We start from the raw sequence: 19,728 nt of genomic DNA, 5'->3' as shown, positions 1-19,728 counted from the left end.
TTGGTTTATCAGCCCCTGTGTCTTTATGAGTCATGTAATATATTATTTCCCATTCCAAGGTCAAACGTGTCTAGGGCTCACTCATTCAATTGTAATTTAATGCACAATGGTGCTAACCAACATTAAAGTGCTCATATTATGCTCATTTTCATGTTCATAATTGTATTTAGAGATTGTACCAGAATAGGTTTATGTGGTTTAATTTTCAAAAAACACCATATTTTTGTTGTACTGCACATTGCTGCAGCTCCTCTTTTCACCCTGTGTGTTGAGCTCTCTGTTTTAGCTACAGAGTGAGGCATCGCACTTCTGTTCCATCTTTGTTGGGAGTTGCACATGCGCAGTAAGTACTGCTAGCTTGTCAGTTGCAGAGTATGAGGGCGTGCCACGCTAGCAGCTAGGCAAGCATTATAATGTGCGTTCGTCTCGGAAGTAAAGGCTGGACTACAATAGAGCTGTTTGGAGCAGTTTGTGAACAGTGTTTTCTCAGGGAGATGGTAAGTCCCTTTGGGGTGGACTTTGGGCTTTTTCACTTTGTAAACCTATAACATAAACAAAAAGATATATAACACAATAAAGGAAAGGGGAAAAGCCAAAAAGTATAATATGAGCACTTTACCGCATTATCCATATCACTCGATTTACCACAGAATGTTTCTGTGATTTGTTTTTTCATCATAACCGATTTACCAGTTAAACTGCAGTAGTTGAAAATTGACAGATATTATTTCCGAACTTGAGCTGTAAATACATTTGGCCATATGGCCTAGTTGTCTAAAAATATATATACATTGAGTAATACATAGTAAAAAAGTGCCCCTGTCGATATCAGTAGAGTGGGTTCTTGCTGAACTGTACAACCATCAGCACAATTCTGTCCTGTCAAGCTTCTGTCTTTGTCTTTTTCTACATGCATACATGCAGACATTCATCCTTATAGACTAATACAAATATGTAGGTAAAACACATTCAGTCAATAGGGTTGTAATATACCTACTCTTACATATCAGAAGCTGTTTTATTTCTCTTTATTGTTTCCTGTGTTGTATAAACTTATTTACCTGAAAGTAGTGAAGCAATCAAATTGTACTAAAAATGTGATAGAATGGTAGCCTGGTCCTACCAGACTCTCGTACATTTCATTTGTACAGAGAGTCTGGCCTCTCTTCATTGATAAGTGTTAACTTCCTTGAAGGCGGGTACTCTGTTGAAGTTTAAAACTATTGGATCTGCCCAGAGCCACTCTGGATCTGCCATAACCAATTGCTAACGTTTGGTCGTGACATATGTCATGCGCATGTGCAACAAGAGGGGAGGATGTCCGACAACTTACTATCGGCTTATATTTAGCATTAGCATGGCTAACGTTAGCCTTAGCCAACTCCTTCACCACTAACGGAGCGAGCTGGAAAATCAAACTGTTCCCATACCCCGTGGGGAGGAGGGCCACAACATCATGGTCACCAACACAACTCAGCAAAAATTGTTCTTGCTCGGGCTTTAACTTCTGGATATTCGGCAGCGTTGCCACAACGGACCGAATGGCTTCGCTCGCATCTTTCTAGTGCACGTGCTCAACGTCATCGTTCTCAGCCACTCCCTCTGTTCGCTGATTGGACCTACAAATATTTGACCGGAGAAAACCTAAGAATATACCGCAAACCCAGACGGAGTACTGAAGGGAAATGAAAATTGAGCGGAAGTAAGTAGGAGGCCGCAGCCAGGCTAATAGAATGGTGGATTAACTATGATTAATAGTTTTGTATTGTTATAATAATAAAATACTCTTTTGTTTTTACTTTTTTAACTGAACAAAGGAGTCTAAGATGTTACCAGGTAACCCGTTTGCTTCATTAAAACTAAGAATAAGGTAAATTGAATCATTCGTAATACAAAGGGAACTCCTTGACATTTTTGGCAATGATAAAAGACTGTTCCCTTCTCTTCTGTTTCTATTTGTATGTAACACACATACACTGTAGCTTTTATTGTAAGCATGGTTTTAACAATCATTTACACATGCAATAGAACTACAGTAGCTTTGTCTGATCTTTGGTGTCTCTTTTCTTTTGCATATTAGTGCACGTCCAACCAGAAAACATTTATACAGCAGCCTTGTTGATCAGCTAAAACCTTGCCCAGAGTGTTAGTTGAAAATCTAACATATTTAATAAATATGTGAAACATTAAGTCCTCCTCTCTAACAAAGCTGATTTCCTTAAAACTTTGCATGGGGATTTGTATTACTGCTTATTTAAAGCAAGTTTATGATTTGTGAAGTTGTGAAATATACATAACAAAGAAGACCTCAAGATAATTAGCATATTGACCATTCTGCCTAAGCATGTTTTATTTATTGATTGATTGATTTCTTTTTTTTTTCATTGATTGTTTATACCAGACATTATTCTACACGTATAATTTCTGCTATATTGATTCAGAAGAGAACAGATTCTAAAGGATAAAAAACTAGACAATACTTATCCTTTAACACATTTTCCCTGGCTGTGGTAGAGGAATAGTCAATCACAAATACAACAGGTCTGATGATTGAGTCTGAAAAATAATAATACATCAGTGTCAAAGCTTGTTACCATCCATGTAATGACAAGGTACGAAAAGTGAATCTGCATGCACTCATGTCCCGTAATGTGCACAGCATTTCTGAGAGGACCTTAAGTAAATAACTGCTTAACAGTCACGAGATCAGCTATCTACTCCTTGTGATCTAACTGGTATTAATGCATGTTTCCAGTCGCTATATCCTGAGTCTGCTGTCCTGAGCAGATGTTTTGTGTCTGTGAGTCCATTATCCAAAGAACCACATACCACAGACAATGCAGAGACTGTATAGACAAGAGAGGGAGTTAGATCACAGGCAGTGGTCTGCAGTGTGGAAAAAAAAAGGTTTACATTGACCTCCGTCTGCCCTTGCGTGGTGAGGAAAATGTGAGGCGAATCAACCTGGACACACAGAAACACAGACACAAACATGCATACACACTCAAAAATCTTATCCCACATACACTTGACAATGTACTCATGCGTGATCCAGACAGACAAAGTGGTGTTTTAGAGAAGAATAGAAAGTGTGGGCTTAAAAGTAGGTTTTGAAGAGATATCTATTTACAGGGTGGGTGTGTGTGTGTGTGTGTGTGTGTGTGTGTGTGTGTGTGTGTGTGTGTGTGTGTGTGTGTGTGTGTGTGTGTATGTGTGTGTGTGTGTGTGCGTGTGCGCGTGCGTGCGTGCGTGCGTGTTCAAAGTTATTGTAAAATACCCTTTTCCAATCTAGTGTTTTTTTGTCGTTTAACAGGAATTTACTGGTCAAATAATTACATTTTTAATTGCTCCTTTATTTATATATATATATATATATATATATATATTTTTTAAAAGTTCGGTTCAAGCACCTTTTAGGCACTGGCACTATTTTAAAAGTATCGTTTTAGCAACGGTATCAGAAAAAACAACGTGACATCATGACTTTGTGTAAAAATACACGCCACTTTCCTAAAGCCAAGAGATGTGTTATCTGTACGCATTTTCAGCTGTCCGCGTGTATGTTTACGCTGTATACATCTGACTGCAGTCTGCAACGTCTTTCTAAAGCCACGTGGCGTGAGGGGGTTGGGTTGAAAAGAAGAACGGGTTGGGTTTAGGAAAAGAGCAAACGTGGAAAGGAAACATCACACAAAGGACGTGATCCCCGCTCTCCTGGGTGAAAGTCCTGTGTTTTACCCATCTGCCACCTCAACCAACCTCCTTATGCGGATTTTCGGCCTTTCATACGGCGTCAATTCACACGCAATCGTAAGGTAATGTAAGTCATTGGAGGCCAAACGGCGTTGATAAACACGCGAAATAGCGAGCATGCGTCTTTATAACATGCAAATCATGGCATATCAATTGGCGTGTCATACATACGCCACTTCATGAGATCAGTCTGAGAAAAAATCCAAACGATACCCAACCCTAGTTACAAGTTTCAACTTCAATTTTAATCCTCAAATTAATGCTCTGATTGGCAGATCTCAACACTGTCAGATTCCACTCACATTGCAATATATTGAGCCAGACCAGATGCATTAGCAGGTCAAGCCTGCATTATGATTGTGATTCTGCAAACCTTTGATTTGCCCCTGAGTTACAAGTGCATACAGTAGCCTTTAGGCCCTTTGTATTTGCACTGCAGCTAAAGGTAGTTGCCACACTTAAATGGAATGTTGAAGTTCACACAAGTTTAGATAATATAGCGAGAAATAGAAATACCTACATGTTTGGATTATCAATGTAAAACATGCATACTTGCATTTGACAACTATGAGATAGCAATGTCATATAAGTATCAATGTTTTTACCCCCAAGAGCGGTGTCAATAAAGACTGGGAAAAGAGACATGTGCTGCATAGAATTAGGCTTAAATTAATGAAATAAACCCCTGGTTGGTTGATTGGTTCTGTGAGTAACATGGTTACATGTGTCACTCATGGCAATGGCAAGACTGGTGACGAAGATTGGCTCATTTCATTGTCTCTTGTAACAACACAGAGATTCACTCACAAGAAATGTAGCTGTGATTTTCAAACACTGACAAAAGTGTAGTTTTAGGCAAATATAGCTCTGGATTGGGCTGTTAAGCCACAAAGTGCAAGCCGAGCTAATGCCAGACTTGTTTGGTTAGATAATGGGTTATCCCTGGTGATGCCTGCGGTGGAATCTAAGCTATTGATCCTTCTTGACCTCTGACTGATGACAGCTCAGTATGTTTAATACAAAATAGCCGCTTGTCCCAGAAGCTACACACACACACACACACACACTCTTTAAATGACACTAGGCACCTACTTTACATAACGCATCAAAGACTATTGTGGAAACAGTCTCTCTCTGTCTACTTCATATGGAAGGCAAAACATGAATAAAATACTACTTGGTAATATAATACTGTACTTTGTATTTAACCTAACTAACCCTAACCCTTGTATTTGTTTAAGTCTTTGCTCACATTTTGACAGCTCTCCTTTACATAATCACCATTATGTTGTGTAGCTTCAAGGGAAAATGAAAAAAAGGACAAAAAATCCATTGCAATCAGGTAATTATTATGTTCCTAATGTAAAGCTGCCAGCACAGTCAGAGTAAAAAGCACATGCACTGTGTATTCTCAAAAGGCCCATTCACTATGCACAACATGCAATAAATAACAGTGACACAACTACAAAAATCCAGACATACACCAATAACCACACATAGCAGAGGGAAATGCAATGGGAGATTAGCCAGAGAAAGACAAACGATGATTAAGAGGGATAAAGGGGAAAGGGTGAAATAAAAGAAAAAATAAATAAAAACAGATAAAACGACAGCTTAACCAAAAGGCCTCATGTTGAGAAGAAACTAGTTATAGATTTATCTCAGTCATCTAGGTAGTAAAATGTTGAGTAAAAATTAAATTATCCAGTGCAAAGTTGCAGAATTTTACCACTTATCTGTTCCACTGTCTGATGGTTCGACCTGGACGTTAACGCACACTTGAATAGGCATTGATTATATTAGTCAGGGGCTTTTGAAGAGCATGTCTCAGATGCAGGGTTAACTAATACTCTGCCGGCCAAGTAGATACACACATATGCACACAAACGCACACTCACATGCGCTCTGTGCTATAATGCATTGATCGTAAGTAGTCAGGGGGTTTTGAGACTGCGTCAGAAAGCCTTCTCTATGTTCGGAGCTCCTCTGAAAATCCCTGGACTATTGGTGCTCTTTCTCAAGTGGAAATGGTTCTAAATTGAGCAGCCTGCTTAAATAAAAGTTAAATAAAAACGACACCAAGGGCAGTGTGTAGATCACAAGTGCTAGAATCTGGATGCCCTGGCTGGAGTAATGTTCTCAGAGAGGAAAGAAAATCAAGAATTGTAGCAATTATTTTGCAGTAAATTTAGAATGTGCCTGAAACACCAGATAATTAATAAATAAATAAATACATTCTGATCTGATTAAAATGCTGTGTGACAAAGATTCATACAGATAAATAATAACAAAAAAAACCTCTTTAATGTTATTATCTGACGAACATGGGGACGTTATCATCAATGCTTGTGTCACAAAACAATCCACTCTCTTATTACTTTGATTTTTCTTTCTATCAATTCTAATCAGTAATATTGATAGAGCTTCAACTGGTGTGACATAGATCAGTAACGACATCCTGTTTGTGTGTAACCGAGAAAACCAAAATAAAAGGGAGTATAAATAAATTTGTTAAGCTCAAATGGCTTCTTCTTGTGGCACCATGTTGTTTTCTCTTTCCCTGTTTCCTGCTATCTCTGATTCTCAGCACTTTGTGCACACCCCCTCCCCCCCCTTCCCTTCACCCCTCCATCTCTCCTCTCTTCACAGCATTGTGCCTCAACCCTCCTAATGGATATTGACCAAAGAAAGACCGAAGAGAAGAAATGTACACACATGCACACAGACACACTCAGATCTTTTATTTTTTTTTATTTTTAGCTTTTGCTCAAAACAGAGCTGGTGCAATGATGATGCCTTCTTATGGCTGTTAATCTCACGATGCTATGTGACTCCCTGTATGGTATCAGAGGCACAATTGAGGCATGATCTTATGTGATGCAGTAACATTGACATATTGTTAGACTGCAACATAAGCAAGCACATGTGGATTGGGTAGCATGATGGATCAGACAGTGGCAATGTATTTAAGATTAAGCTACATTGTAGCTCATACATCCATGTGTTTTTTTCAGCCTGTTCTCATAAACCATACGTTCAAAAAGCTACGAAAGGTTAAGCACTGTAATTCATATGATTTCCACGTTGTTTTTTTGTTGTTGTTGCCGTATGCACCACACTGACTGCTGCTGTATAAGAACAAGGCCGGGGTGGATGGGTGGACGTTTAAATGCTGGACTTTCAAGTCAGGGAGCCAGGGAGTTCGCTTCCCGGGGAAAACAAAAGACTTTCACCCAGGATATGCGTGTTCATTGAGAGTGTTTTAATCCAAACCACGATCTTTTTCCTAAACTTAACTAGTCGTTTCAGTGCCTAAACTTAACTTTCGTCGCCGCATAACACTCACTTTTTCTTACCTAAACTGTAATCTCCGCCGGAACGACCAGCAGCTCGCGTAGCTCTGTACCTGGCTCACAGTCACCTATTTTCGGTTAACTGAACTACCAACTACCACTTATACAATGGAGCACCATGCGGAGCACCATGCGGAGCACCATGCGGAGCACCGTAGCCAGCGTCCATACCTGCAAACTAGTCGCATTTTGAATGGGAAAATGTCATCCACGTGAGTTTTTATTTTGGGGGGGGTGCTAATACGGCACCGGTGCCTTAACGACCGTTATCTACCGGACCGAATTGCAATGCGGATTTCGGTGCCTTATTTAGGTGCCACTGAAATGCCTGCGCTTCTCTCTGATGCTCAGAAACGGACATTAGAGGCAACCTAAACATTGCCGCATGTCACGCTAGTTAACACTACACTTGGCAGCAGGTAACGTTAGCCTACGGTTAGCTAGCAGCTGGAGTAAACATGGTTAAAATGCTGACAGCTAAACGGTGTAAAAGTTTGTCTGTATTTCACTGTAGAGGAATGTATGACAGTGTGCAGCTGCTGTTGTCGGAAAAACACACATGTTGCGTTCACTTCAAACTCGCCTCGCCAGTCTCGTGGTGCATTCAAAGTTATTGTAAAATACCCTTTTCCCATCCAGTGTTTGTTTTTGTGAGGAATTTGCTGGTGAAATAAGTTATTGTTATGAGTTGTTATTACATTTTTAATAAATCATTTAATTTTGACCCTGTGGCCTTAGCAATAAACAAGCCGTTCTTTAATGTCGCCGATTGTCGTTTTGTGCTCCTTTTAAAAATAATTAAAAAAAATATATATATATATATATATATATATATATGGTGTAAAATGTGTCACCTTTTTCAGCCCTTCTGAGTTTGCAGGTATGGGCGTCGCAGTGCTCTGTAGCGGCTAAACACATCTACTAACTGCCGCTGATACGACCGAGCTGTGACTGAGGTCTGTAGCCAGTGGCAGGCAGCTCTGTAGTGGCTTAAACAGCTAGCAACTGCCGCTCGGCATCACTGAAATCTGTAACCAATGTCACGTGACCAGCCGGCGGTCTCCTAGTTGATATCATATGTTGTAGTGTGCATAACTACGATATCATACGAACCGGATTATGAGAATGCGTTGGTTTATTCATGTGCAGTACCGCATTCCACATGTAGCTCTAATGCCCACTCTTCTTTTATTTGATAGAGGCTAGGTTAACCTGCACTGAAATAGTATACTTCTATTAAAGGTGCACTATCAGTTCCTGCATGGTCACTTCTGTTGACGTTCCAAGTAAATTCCAAACAAAACAGAGAAAGCTCGCCCCTCCCCCCATGTTTCCTTAACTGTCATGACTAACTGACTAACTGTCACTAACCCTCATCCCCTCCCCCAACCATCTTGTCGGTGATTGGCTGGAGTGGTTTGTTGTATTTTGGTACACAGCCTGTGCCCCTAGTGTTTGTTTGACGTTTACGACCCCTATGTTGTCTCCCGAGACCGGGCTTTTTCACAGTGTATTCAGGAGGCAGGCAGCTAGCAGATCAAGGAGAAATGCCTACGATTTCAGACAAACATGAAATTGCACTGAAACCATGCAGGAACTCATAGTGCACCTTTAAGATCTTATTTTTTTTGTAATGCTTAAAATTTCAGTCCTGGTTGATTTGGTGTCACTTGTGGTTACTGACAGCAGCAAGTGTGGTTTAATACTACATCAAACACTCCTTAAGCAGCTCCATTGTCAGAAATACAACAGCAGAGTAACTGGTGTATCTGTTTATAGCGTAACCAAACAAACATGCATTGTTTTAATAAATAACACAGTCAAAAATGATTGCATCCCCTATCTGATTTCATGCTCCACGTGGTGCAATACGTTTTACACAGCAGCAGAACACAGTAAAGTTGCTTACCTCGCAGAGGTGTCTGTCTTCTGCAGTTATTTATCTAAAAACTCAAAGTGGTTGTTTTTTCTTGTTCCATTATTCCTTTGCAAAAATAATGCCAGAAATGACATTGTCGTCATTTCATGTAGAAGCATTTTTTGATAAACAGTTAAGTCAGTGCAAACGGCTGTGACAAACACAGTGTGGCTACTTAACAATAAAAGCCATCCTATGTTTCACCAGTTGAACATGTTTAAGGTGAAGCAGCAGTAGGAATTAACATTTGCATTAAAATTAACTTCATACAGCTCTACCATGTTGTAAAGAGAGCGAACAGTAAACAGTGATGCTGATATAAATGAGATAACATTGGGTTGGATTACACGTATGCATCGTTTTCCTGCAAATCTCTTTTTGTTTTGGAAGGCAATCTTAATCGAGCACAGGAATGGCGGACTCAGCCACTGCCAACATAGTAATAATATTTCAATATATTAAAAACTATTACTTGGGTATAGGTAGAGACTAAATGTATGCTTTCAAGTTTCTGCTTGATGACTTCAGGTTCGTAAGATTGACAGCTACCCTCACACCTACACCTGACCAGTAAGTGTATTTCGTACTGCTGTGCCCACTAACTGCATTCTACCTTGACCAGACAGGTGCAGATGGGAGGTTGCTATGCAAATCGGTTGTCATGCTTAGAATTGTAAGAAGCTGCTTGTCTCCCACAGTTAGCTGAACTGTCTGAATAAACAAGTTTCCTCTTTAGCTTACATGTAACATCATAACGACATTCACAGATTAAGATGCGCTGTCTGCATTTCCGGTCAACTGGGATGGATTTGACATATTCTATCACAGGTTCTTCTTTCAAGAATTATTTTCCCTGACAGACAATTTCAGCTGTTGATTAAGAGTAAAAAAGGCCAAGCAGAGCTAAATTGGTTATCAGATTATTCTGCAGGGCAGGGAGGACATTTTTTATTTACTTCACATAAAACAGAGTGATATATTTGGCCATTTCATTTGCACCTGTGGAAAAAATTAAATAAATTAATAATAATTATCAGCACTCGTCTATGATAGTATTAAAGCCACCTGTCACGCATAACAAGATCTGGGAGATTTTCCTAACCTGTTGCCGTGACAACACCACAACATATGAAAACTCCAATGAACTGAAAATAAATGTCTTAATAAAGCTTTCCGAGAGATTTAGGCAAAAATGTTGCCAGTGCTTTGGGATTTCGCACAGAGAGAGCATAAGATTCACAATAACCACCAAGATTTAAAAGAAATCTTCACTGGAACACATAGAAGTGCTCTATGGTAGTTACACCATGTTTTTTATTTTCTCCAGCTAGAGGGCTGCAACAGTCTGACATTAAATATGTTTCATTGGGATGGGAATGAACATCATGACATAAGGAAGCTGATTGTCATTGTGTGACAAAAATACCAATTTGACCATTCATTCAAGTTCTTTGAGTGTCATGCACAGGTCCACAAAGGTCTAACATGCCCTTACTGTAGTTCTATGATTAACATAATTTGCAATCATTTGGATTTTGTGCATTAAATGAGGCTAATTTCAATGATAACATTAATATTATTCTATGGCTGCAACCACACCACTATCAAGAATAATTACCGTATTACCTTAAACTGCTCTTTCAATTTATTGAAATTCTAATGGGTAAACATTTCCATTATATTTAGACTTGGGATGACCGCATGCTTTATATGCAGTAGCATGTTCTGCCCGCAAAACACAAACCGTACCTATTTGTTTTAAAGATCTATTAAATGATTCATTCCTTCTACGTTGAAACCTTAACATTTTATAAAATGTTGTTGCGGTTCGATAGGCACCAACTTAAGGGGGTGCCAGTCAGTTAATATTAGTGCTTAATTTGTAAAGTGGGAGGTCCAGGAGCGCAGAGGGGGGGTGGATTCAGTGATTCAAAACGGGGGTTGGAGGTAATGGAACCAAAAAAAAAAATTACACCTGCCTACGTAGCTTCTCTGACTCTGACTAAAAAAGCCTAAACAACGCTGTGTGTACATCAGGGCAATGTTTATTTTTATTTCAGAACGTGCACTGCATCGGTGCGAAATGTAAAAAAAATTTAAAATACACTGCAACGATCGTTTTCACAAGCAGCAGTTATTCATCGGACAATTAAAACAAAAAAAACACCGTGGATCACATTCTTGATCGGCAGAAACGATTTTTGCTTGTTTGGGATCCGACTGGCCAGCGTATTTGAAAAAGTTAAGCAAACTTTGTTGTCTTTTTGACATTTTTCCCCTGGTGAAACGAGGCTAACAGCAATCACAACCAGCACAAGCGCTTGTGTCACTTCAAGTGCAGCGCCGCACTGTTGAAGTGCCTCCCCTCCCTCCGTCCCTCTCCCCCCTCTGCCTCCCCTCCCTCCGTCCCTCTGCCCCCTCCGTATTACCCTGAAAATTCACCTCAAAACGCATTGAAAATGCAAACACAAGACTTTTGTGGAACTCCAATGGGGAATAAAGACTAACAAGACAGATAACAACATTGAACACTACACAAACAGTAGTTTATTTTTTTCATTTAGGCGATTAATTTTTCATAGTGACACAGGAGGTGCCGGATCCAATAAAAAAGGTTCCGGATCCAACATCGGAGGTGCCGGAACATGTTCTGGCATGTTCCGGCTCAAATTAAGCCCTGGTTAATATGAGAGACATTCAACAAAATGTCCTTGCCAAGATAAACCCAACAAAATATAGAAACGTATCATATATATAGGGCCATCATGTATTAACAGCAATGAAACAATGCTGCAACAAGATCAGCACATCAAAGCAGCAGTGAAGCAAACTGAAAAACAAGCATTTTAACAGCCACACTCCTCACATTTGGCCCAGGCCCAGCGAACCCGACAATGGCTGTGTTCCACGACAGACGTCTTTATCATTTCAGTTGATTAGACTTTTACGACTGGGTGACTGGCTAATCTCCACTTCTATCATCTATCATCTGCTCTCATCCTCATAGCAGCAGCTGATGCCTCCTGATTAACTTGCACACAACTACACACACACACACACACACACACACACACACACACACACACACACACACACACACACTATCAAACACATACAGGCACAGAAATCCTTTTTACTAATACTCCTTAAATAAATCATAGAAGTCACCATTGATACTGTACTGTAGATAGAAAATGAAAATACACAGGCAGACAGATCGTAAATTGACAGTATAGATACACAGACCTGTAAACCAGTGTGTCATCCCCAGAGCTGTTGTATTGGACCTGGAACATCCTGACTCCAGTTGTAGGAGCCTGACTGCTCCATCTAATGAGGGCAGAGTTTCCTGTCAGTTCCATCAATGAGACCCTGCGGTCTGCCCCTCTGGTCTCGTTGTTAGGCAGTGCAACCTTAGAGGAGGTTAGGATGTCAGATGGGGCAGGGTCAGAGGATGGGTCTCGGCTACGGCTTGTGCTGTTGGCCAGATGGGGCATCGCCGTGACGACTAGCTCCACCCTTCCTGTGGATTCACCTGCTGCGTTAGAGGCAATGCAGGTAAAGTTACCTGAATCTTTCAGGGATGTTACATTGATCTCCAGGCTTCCGTTGGGGAAAACCAAAGTTCTGAAACAAATTGAGATATATCATGAAGTGAATTCAGTAAATCTATCAATACATTAACTGACATGTAAAATGTACGTTTACTGTAAAACGTTCAGGCAGTTGGCATAGTCAGAACTTTATATTAAAATGGGCCAGGACATTTTGCTTCACATCAGTTTCAAAGAAGAAAAGATCAGGGCACATTCACTTCTGGTTGCAAAATGATCCACGATTATTCCATTGCTTTCAATTTAAAAGGCAACTCCCTTCTGGTCCACACTTCCCAATTACGTAAGCCCTCTTCTCTGTCACCCACACAAGAGCCCATTGCTAATCACTGTTCTCCTTATTAACCCATTTAGTCGCAACTGTACTTTGCTGCCTGCAGCACCTGATGCTGCTGCCAACTTTGATGACCAGCATCCGGTCTCGTACTCTATCCAGAATCAATGCAATGACTGCCAGACTGAGGGGATGTGTTGCTGACTGATTGTGGGCTTTATCCCCATAAGTATAAGCGTTTAGCCAAATGGTATTTGCCAAAAATCCAACAATGCTTCATATCTATAAATGTGCCTTTTCTGATCAAAGTATCTAAAGATGCAAACAGAAATGAATTAAAGGGAGGTGGCATTATTTTTCAAAATATTATCAATCATTTTATAACATGTTTATACAAACTCATAGCTAGAAACCCACGTATTTGACAGATATGCCAACTATGTTACCAGATTGAAATGGGAGAAAGGTGACCTCAACAACTACCTTCTAATTGTTGGCCCCACGCTAGTCATTTGCCTACGCCCTACTACAGCCAAAACAAAAAAATATGTGAGACACACTTTCTGACTTTGTGACTCTGTTGCACATTGACACATAGCACTGAGTTGGACCAGTACAGGGATATATATATTTAAAGAGCTCCTCTCTTGCATCTGCCAACTGGGTTGGCAGGTTTAATTTAATATGGAGCGGTGCTCTCAGAGGACAAGTCACCTAAATGAGCACCTTGACTTTGATTTTGAGAAACTGAACAATCTATAGGCCTATGGAGAAAAGCAATTAATTGTAGATTAAGCAAGAAAGAATGCCAGTACCTGGAGCCATTAGATATAAGTCGCCCTTCAGGGCTGATCCAGTGGACTTCAGGCTCTGGGTCGCCATTCGCCTTGCACTTCAGGCTGGCAGGTTGGCCTTCCATAGCAACTGTATGAGGAGACTTACGCGTCAGAACTGGTGGGTCACAAATAAACTCCTGAAGGGCAAAAAGGAATAAGGTCATTCAATTATATTATTATGTTATTATTATTTAAATTATTTGCATTCTGTCTTTGTTTCAATGTTATGCAACTTTTTTATTAGCTTCCTGCAAATAAAAAGCTCAAAATGTTACCTCTTCAGGTATTGTCCAGAAGTACTTGGCACTGAGGTCAGGGGGAGAGGCGCATGTCTCGAGGTCATCTTCTCTGGTCAGTCTTCTCAACCACAGAAGTTCACAGTTACAGTGAAGGGGGTTGCCACCAAAACTCAACACCAGGGAGGTGAGGGGGGAGCCTTTGGACTTGGCATAAACTGGGATTCTAAGGAACAACGGGTCTGGGGGAATTTTCTTCAGCTTGTTGGATGTCATGTCTAGCCTGTGAAAAGAGGGGTTAGGAAGAAGATGAGAGAAGGGGGAAAGAGAGAGAAATCCATGTTTTCATTAGATCAACAGTATTTTATTCAGTTGACTAGTAAACCAGCATGTGCATATATATATATATATATATATATATATATATATATATATATATATATATATATATATATATATATGTGTGTGTATGTGTGTGTGTATGTGTGTGTGTTTGTGTGTATATGTACATATACATATATATGTACACACATCATCTGCTCATTAGGATTAATGTGGAAACTGAAATGTTGATTGATGTGCACTGTTCCTGTTTTATACATTAATAAAATACAAAAATAAAATCCTGACAAGACGATGCCAGAAAGCAAAACCTCCTATTTTGCAATATTTCCATTTTAACACAATCCTAATAGGGGACATGATAATTAACGAGGCAACTGTAAACTCCGACGGTTGACTCGCAGTCAGAACGTGATGCAGCTGCAGTCGGCTCCGCAACAAAATCTCAACCATAAAGACCAGAGATCAAAGTAAGAGCTCTACATATATTGAGCGTCATCAAACAATATCTTTTCCTGTAAAATGTCCAGTGTAATCTCTAACACCGGTGTTGTCACCAGTTTATTAGCCGGTAGGAAATGTCCTAACTGTGGCATCCCTACCGCTCATCCATCCATTTACCTAGCCAGCTTGTGTAGGTTGGTGAATACCCCTTGGGGAACATTTTCTATGAGGTTATGATCCATATTTAGGGTATTGACGTTGGTTAGGCGCCCGATCGTGTCCCAGGGTGCCTGGGCAAGGTTGTTGTAGCTGAGGTCAAGATCTTCCAGCGTGGACAGGAAGTCATCAAAGGCATGGGGAGATATGGAGTGGAGCTGGTTGTTGGCAAGGATCAGGTGACGAAGGTTGGTTAGTCCTTTGAAATGGTCATCCTGGTCAGTGAAAAAGCAAAAATGCTGTAAGAAGCATCACAGTAGTGTCATAATTAAGACACTATCTATCTACTGTACTGTTATACAGTATATATTTTTCTGTCACTGTAGCTCTGTCGTTCAATTATGTGTATCTATTAACCACCCATCCAAACTTAAAGGCCTCCAAGTCTGTTTATCAGCCCAGTGATCCATCTGCCTACTCATTTACCATTTACCATAATTTATCCATACAGCCATCCATCCATCAGTCTCACCTTGATCATAGTTAATCTATTAGAGTCTAGGTGGAGTGCTCTCAATCGCCGCAGGTCATTGAAGGCTGAAGGGAGAATTTGACTGATGGTGTTTCTGGACAGGGTCAGATGTAGCAGGCTGGTCATGTTGGCAAAGTCCTTTCTTCGGACAGCTGAGAGTGAGCAGAATAAACACAAAGAGACACTCCATCAACATCAAGAGTCCTAAGTGGCCCAATATATTAAATAGATATAGTATTAAAACTAGTAGTCAGGAAATACATATGCACTACATAGATTTTTGAGGACAAATGTTTGCATGACCACAGAAAGATGACTCAGGTTTGTTCTGCATCTTTTTTATAAAGAAATATTTTTTCTGAGATGGATAGGGAGAATAAGTACAAGATAAGCATTTAAAAAGAAAGTGGTGGTTAATGAAAGAATGTCTGCTTTTCTGATGAAAATGCTCCTATGATCACGTTTGGTCATATGAAAACCATCGTCTTTTATATTTCGATTGACAAGCATACGCCTAATAAGCCTCTAGAGTTCAGAGCCTGTAACCCATGATAGCAAAACGTTTTTAATTCATTCCTGTTAAATTAACTTTTTGGAAACATACAGTACATTAAGAACCTCAGTTGACTGCATAGAGAATCTCTTATACCCCAAAATGAGACACAGAATCTTTACTTTTGCAAGGGCTAGTGCTAAACTGAAATTGATTTGGACATGAACAATGTGACTTAAATACTGTAACTACGGCTGTGTGATATTGTTAATGGTGTATCAAATTATCTTCCTGGACCCTGTGATAGCAGTCTTTTTTTTAGCTTGTGTGTCTTTTGTTTTGGCGAACTATGGAACAGAATTAATTTCAAGTTGAGCCTGGGAAGATTAGGTAGCTGCCTTGGTGGGAGCTAATGGGAATCCAGATTAAAAAAGAAGGATAAACCAACACTTCAGTTCTTAAAAATAAGTATGTTTCAAAGTATCCAAGAGAGTGCTTTGATATAAGGAGGATATGAATTATGAATGAGATTTGCTAGACTGAACGACAAAACAAAAAAGTTTCAAAGTTAAAAAGAAATACCAAGACCTATGAGAAATCCAGCAGATAGTATGCGTGAAATAAAAACAGGACACGTAATTCACTGTGTGTAACTACGCTAACTAACCGTGTTGTGAACTGTGTGTAGTGATTAAAAAATGCCCGGGCATGCCCCAGCTGCCGCACATTTGTTGACAAACTCCGACACACACGCGATATCAATTGGCTAGTTATCCTCCAGACAGCGACGGACCACGTCTCTTTTTCTTTCTCTCATTTCGGCTGTGTGGCGTGCGTGCCCGCTCGCGGTGTTTAGAGCGTCCGCGCTATTGTCCGAGATGCACTTGACGGCCTTTTGTGCAGCGGATTTTTTTTTTTTTGACGACCTAGTTAAGGCGGTAGGGTTCCCCAGCTTAGGCGGCCGCCCGAGCTGCAAAGTGCTGCGGGAAACCCTGATATTATAGCATGCAGCGTGTTCCCCTTTGAGGAAATCATGTAAGACGATAGTTGATGATAAACAGACTGAGCCATGCAAAATATCTTAATGCCCTGCCTTCGTCGCTGGTAAAATGGAATACAGGACAGACTGGCATGTATGTTACCTGTAATGAAGTTCTCTTGGAGCCGTAGCTCCACGGTACGCCGGTCAATGGCAGCAGGAACAAACAGCAAGCCTGTCTTGGAGCAGAGGATAGCCAGCGATGGAGAAAGACTCTGGCACATACAGCGTTTCGGACACGGCTGTCCCCTGCATGCTGCTGCCAGCAACAGCAAAGAGAACCACAGCCTTTCCATTATCCTCCACTGGGAACAGGGCAACTGGAGGCAGAAGAAAATGCACAATGAGTTGAAGTGAATAGCCTCCCTTAAGACAAGGCAACATGCAGGAAGTTACTTGTCTGCAGAGAAACTTGGTCACAAAAAAGACAAACTGTTTAAACATATAAGCACGAACAAATATGTAATATATATATAAAATATGTTTCCTTTGTATTATCATTAAACAAACGTAAATGCTATTGTCGGTAGCTTGGTAAATTGGCTAGCCTGCTACCCGTAGCACACATAACTTTTTAAACATAATTTAGTTTTGTAGCTGAGGTGACCCACAGTTTGCAGTGCTCTTAAACATATCGACCTCAATACAGGGGCATTAAAAAGGTAATCTGAGTTGATCTAAAACTGTCATATACATCAAGTTTTAAATGCGCTATAATGCACCACATGTTTACTGCAAAGAAAATTGATGAGTAATGAAAGAATCTGTCTGGTCCTGTAGTTCTTTGCACATAGTTTATTTGTCTTTTCATACTCAGCCACATATGAAATAGTTTCTGTCTATGCCTGTGTCTAATGCATGTATTTCAGTGTTACTTTTTCCAGACTTAAAGGTCCAGTGTGTAACGTGTTTAGTGGTTCATTATCAAAATCTGTGTTGCCCGTTGACAAACTTGTCCTTTTTCATGAATATTGACCACCGCCATCAATTCCAAGTATTCCTTTTGGATTGAAATTTTCATTTGCATTTGCATGAACTGGGGTAGACGCTCCATATTCATGCGCCATCTTGAAATATGTTAGCCGGTGAGGGACATACAGGACATACTGCTCCGCCTTTCGCTAAACTCACAGGTGCTGCTAATGCAATTTTGAAGAAGGAAACATGGAGGACCACACGTATTCAAAATCCAAATTTCAGGAACAGGAGTCTTCTTCTTCGGCCAGAAAAAGAAAAAGGATATTGAAAAGAGCAAGAGACCGGCTTTTTGAAGCGTGAAGGCTACCTTAGCTGTAATACGTACTTTGAACTGCGTGGCGCGAGAGAGTTGATTGCGATATATGATCTCAACGCTAGATGGGAGAAATTCCTACACATTGGACCTTTAAAACAACAAAATAGACCAAAACCACTAGCAGAATATATGTGTAGGTACATACTGTATAATTGTGTGATTTCTGCTTACACAGTGGACGTAAACATGTGATTCCACATCCCAACTGCTTTTGAGCACAATACTCTCTTTTACATCCTCCTTTTTTAAACGTTACAATACAGTCAGGATAGAGAGATGAGAGTGAGAAGTTGTTCATAGCACTGCTCACTGCTAAGGAGATATACTAAAATGCACAATACTGTGAGTTCATAATGGGCTCTATCATTGTTTGGCTGCATGGCGAGCTGGTATTTTCCTGAGGCACACAGGGATTTTTCCTCACCTGTACCTGTTTGATAATTTGGCAAGATGTAATATAGGAGTGCAGTGTCAAAAAAGTAGAGGTTATTATCTGTAACAGTCTCATTTGCATCTCTCAACCACAACAGCTTGTATGCTGAATGATAAAGCACACCCACTTCAAACTGATTTGTTATATCTCAGTATTCTGGACTATTTTTTAGTATATGGAGTGCAAATGAACAGTGATGGGCATGATGACACTCTCAGGGCTCGGGGGAAACACACACACAATTTAACACAGTTCCATAACAAATTGTCAGACCGATTTTTCTCTTTCCAGTTTACACCACTGTAACCCCCTCAGGGCCATCATTTCCTCATTCAGTATCTGTTTCCAGCAACACCTGTCTAAGTCTTTCCAACAGGTGTGGCAAAAGTTGACCTGATACCTCACATTTACAATTCATAGATGCTCACTTCTGTCTGCGATCACATGGTGTGTTAGAACAGAATCGGCGCACAACTCTAAAGTAAATCCACAACTATTAATTCAATTCAATTTTATTTATAGTATCAAATCATGAGAGTTATCTCAAGACACTATTAGAGGATCATAAATGATAAAAAAAAATATGGTTAATAATATATAATTTATGCCTCCCTATTAAAGCTTTAGTGCGTAACTTTATGATATTAAAGTGCCCATATTATGAAAAAATCACTTTTTCTGGGATTTGGGGTGTTATGTTGTGTCTCTGGTGCTTCCACACACATACAAACTTTGAAAAAAATCCATCCATGCTGTTTAGAGTGAGATACGGTTTCTGATTGTGTCCTGCCTTCAGTCTCTGGGTGAGCTGTTCAAAATCGGCACGGCTTGTGACGTCACAAGCCGAAACGAGCAGGCTAACCGCAACCATTAGCTCGTAGCGTTAGCATGCTAACGCTAATGCTAACGCTAGCATGCTAACGCTAGCATGCTACCTCGTTCTCAGTAGCAAAGCACTGCTACAACACACACAAGTTCACCATAATCTACAAAAGAACTACTTACATTTGC

The 19,728-nt window shown here is 40.2% G+C and overlaps 1 protein-coding gene across 7 annotated transcripts in view; it reads right to left on the bottom strand.

Annotated features, from left to right (window-relative positions):
• zgc:172282 (leucine-rich repeat and fibronectin type III domain-containing protein 1-like protein) overlaps positions 1-19,728 on the bottom strand; it is a 199,315-nt gene that overhangs the window by 79,324 nt on the left and 100,263 nt on the right. For all 7 annotated transcript variants that reach the window (XM_036001298.1, XM_031297284.2, XM_036001299.1 and 4 more), the window contains exons 3-8: positions 17,094-17,310; positions 15,459-15,610; positions 14,948-15,201; positions 14,024-14,267; positions 13,728-13,885; positions 12,271-12,651 (exon numbers count right to left, since the gene is read on the bottom strand). In XM_036001298.1, the coding sequence (XP_035857191.1) occupies positions 12,271-12,651; positions 13,728-13,885; positions 14,024-14,267; positions 14,948-15,201; positions 15,459-15,610; positions 17,094-17,286 (1,382 nt within the window). In that variant the 5' untranslated portion in view covers positions 17,287-17,310. The remainder of the gene's footprint in view (positions 1-12,270; positions 12,652-13,727; positions 13,886-14,023; positions 14,268-14,947; positions 15,202-15,458; positions 15,611-17,093; positions 17,311-19,728) is intronic.

Source organism: Sander lucioperca, chromosome 5, assembly GCF_008315115.2.
Source record: "Sander lucioperca isolate FBNREF2018 chromosome 5, SLUC_FBN_1.2, whole genome shotgun sequence".
NCBI classification, from domain to species: Eukaryota; Metazoa; Chordata; class Actinopteri; order Perciformes; family Percidae; genus Sander; species Sander lucioperca.
Note: the sequence above shows the minus strand (reverse complement) of the source record. Positions and strands in the feature narration are given on the sequence as shown.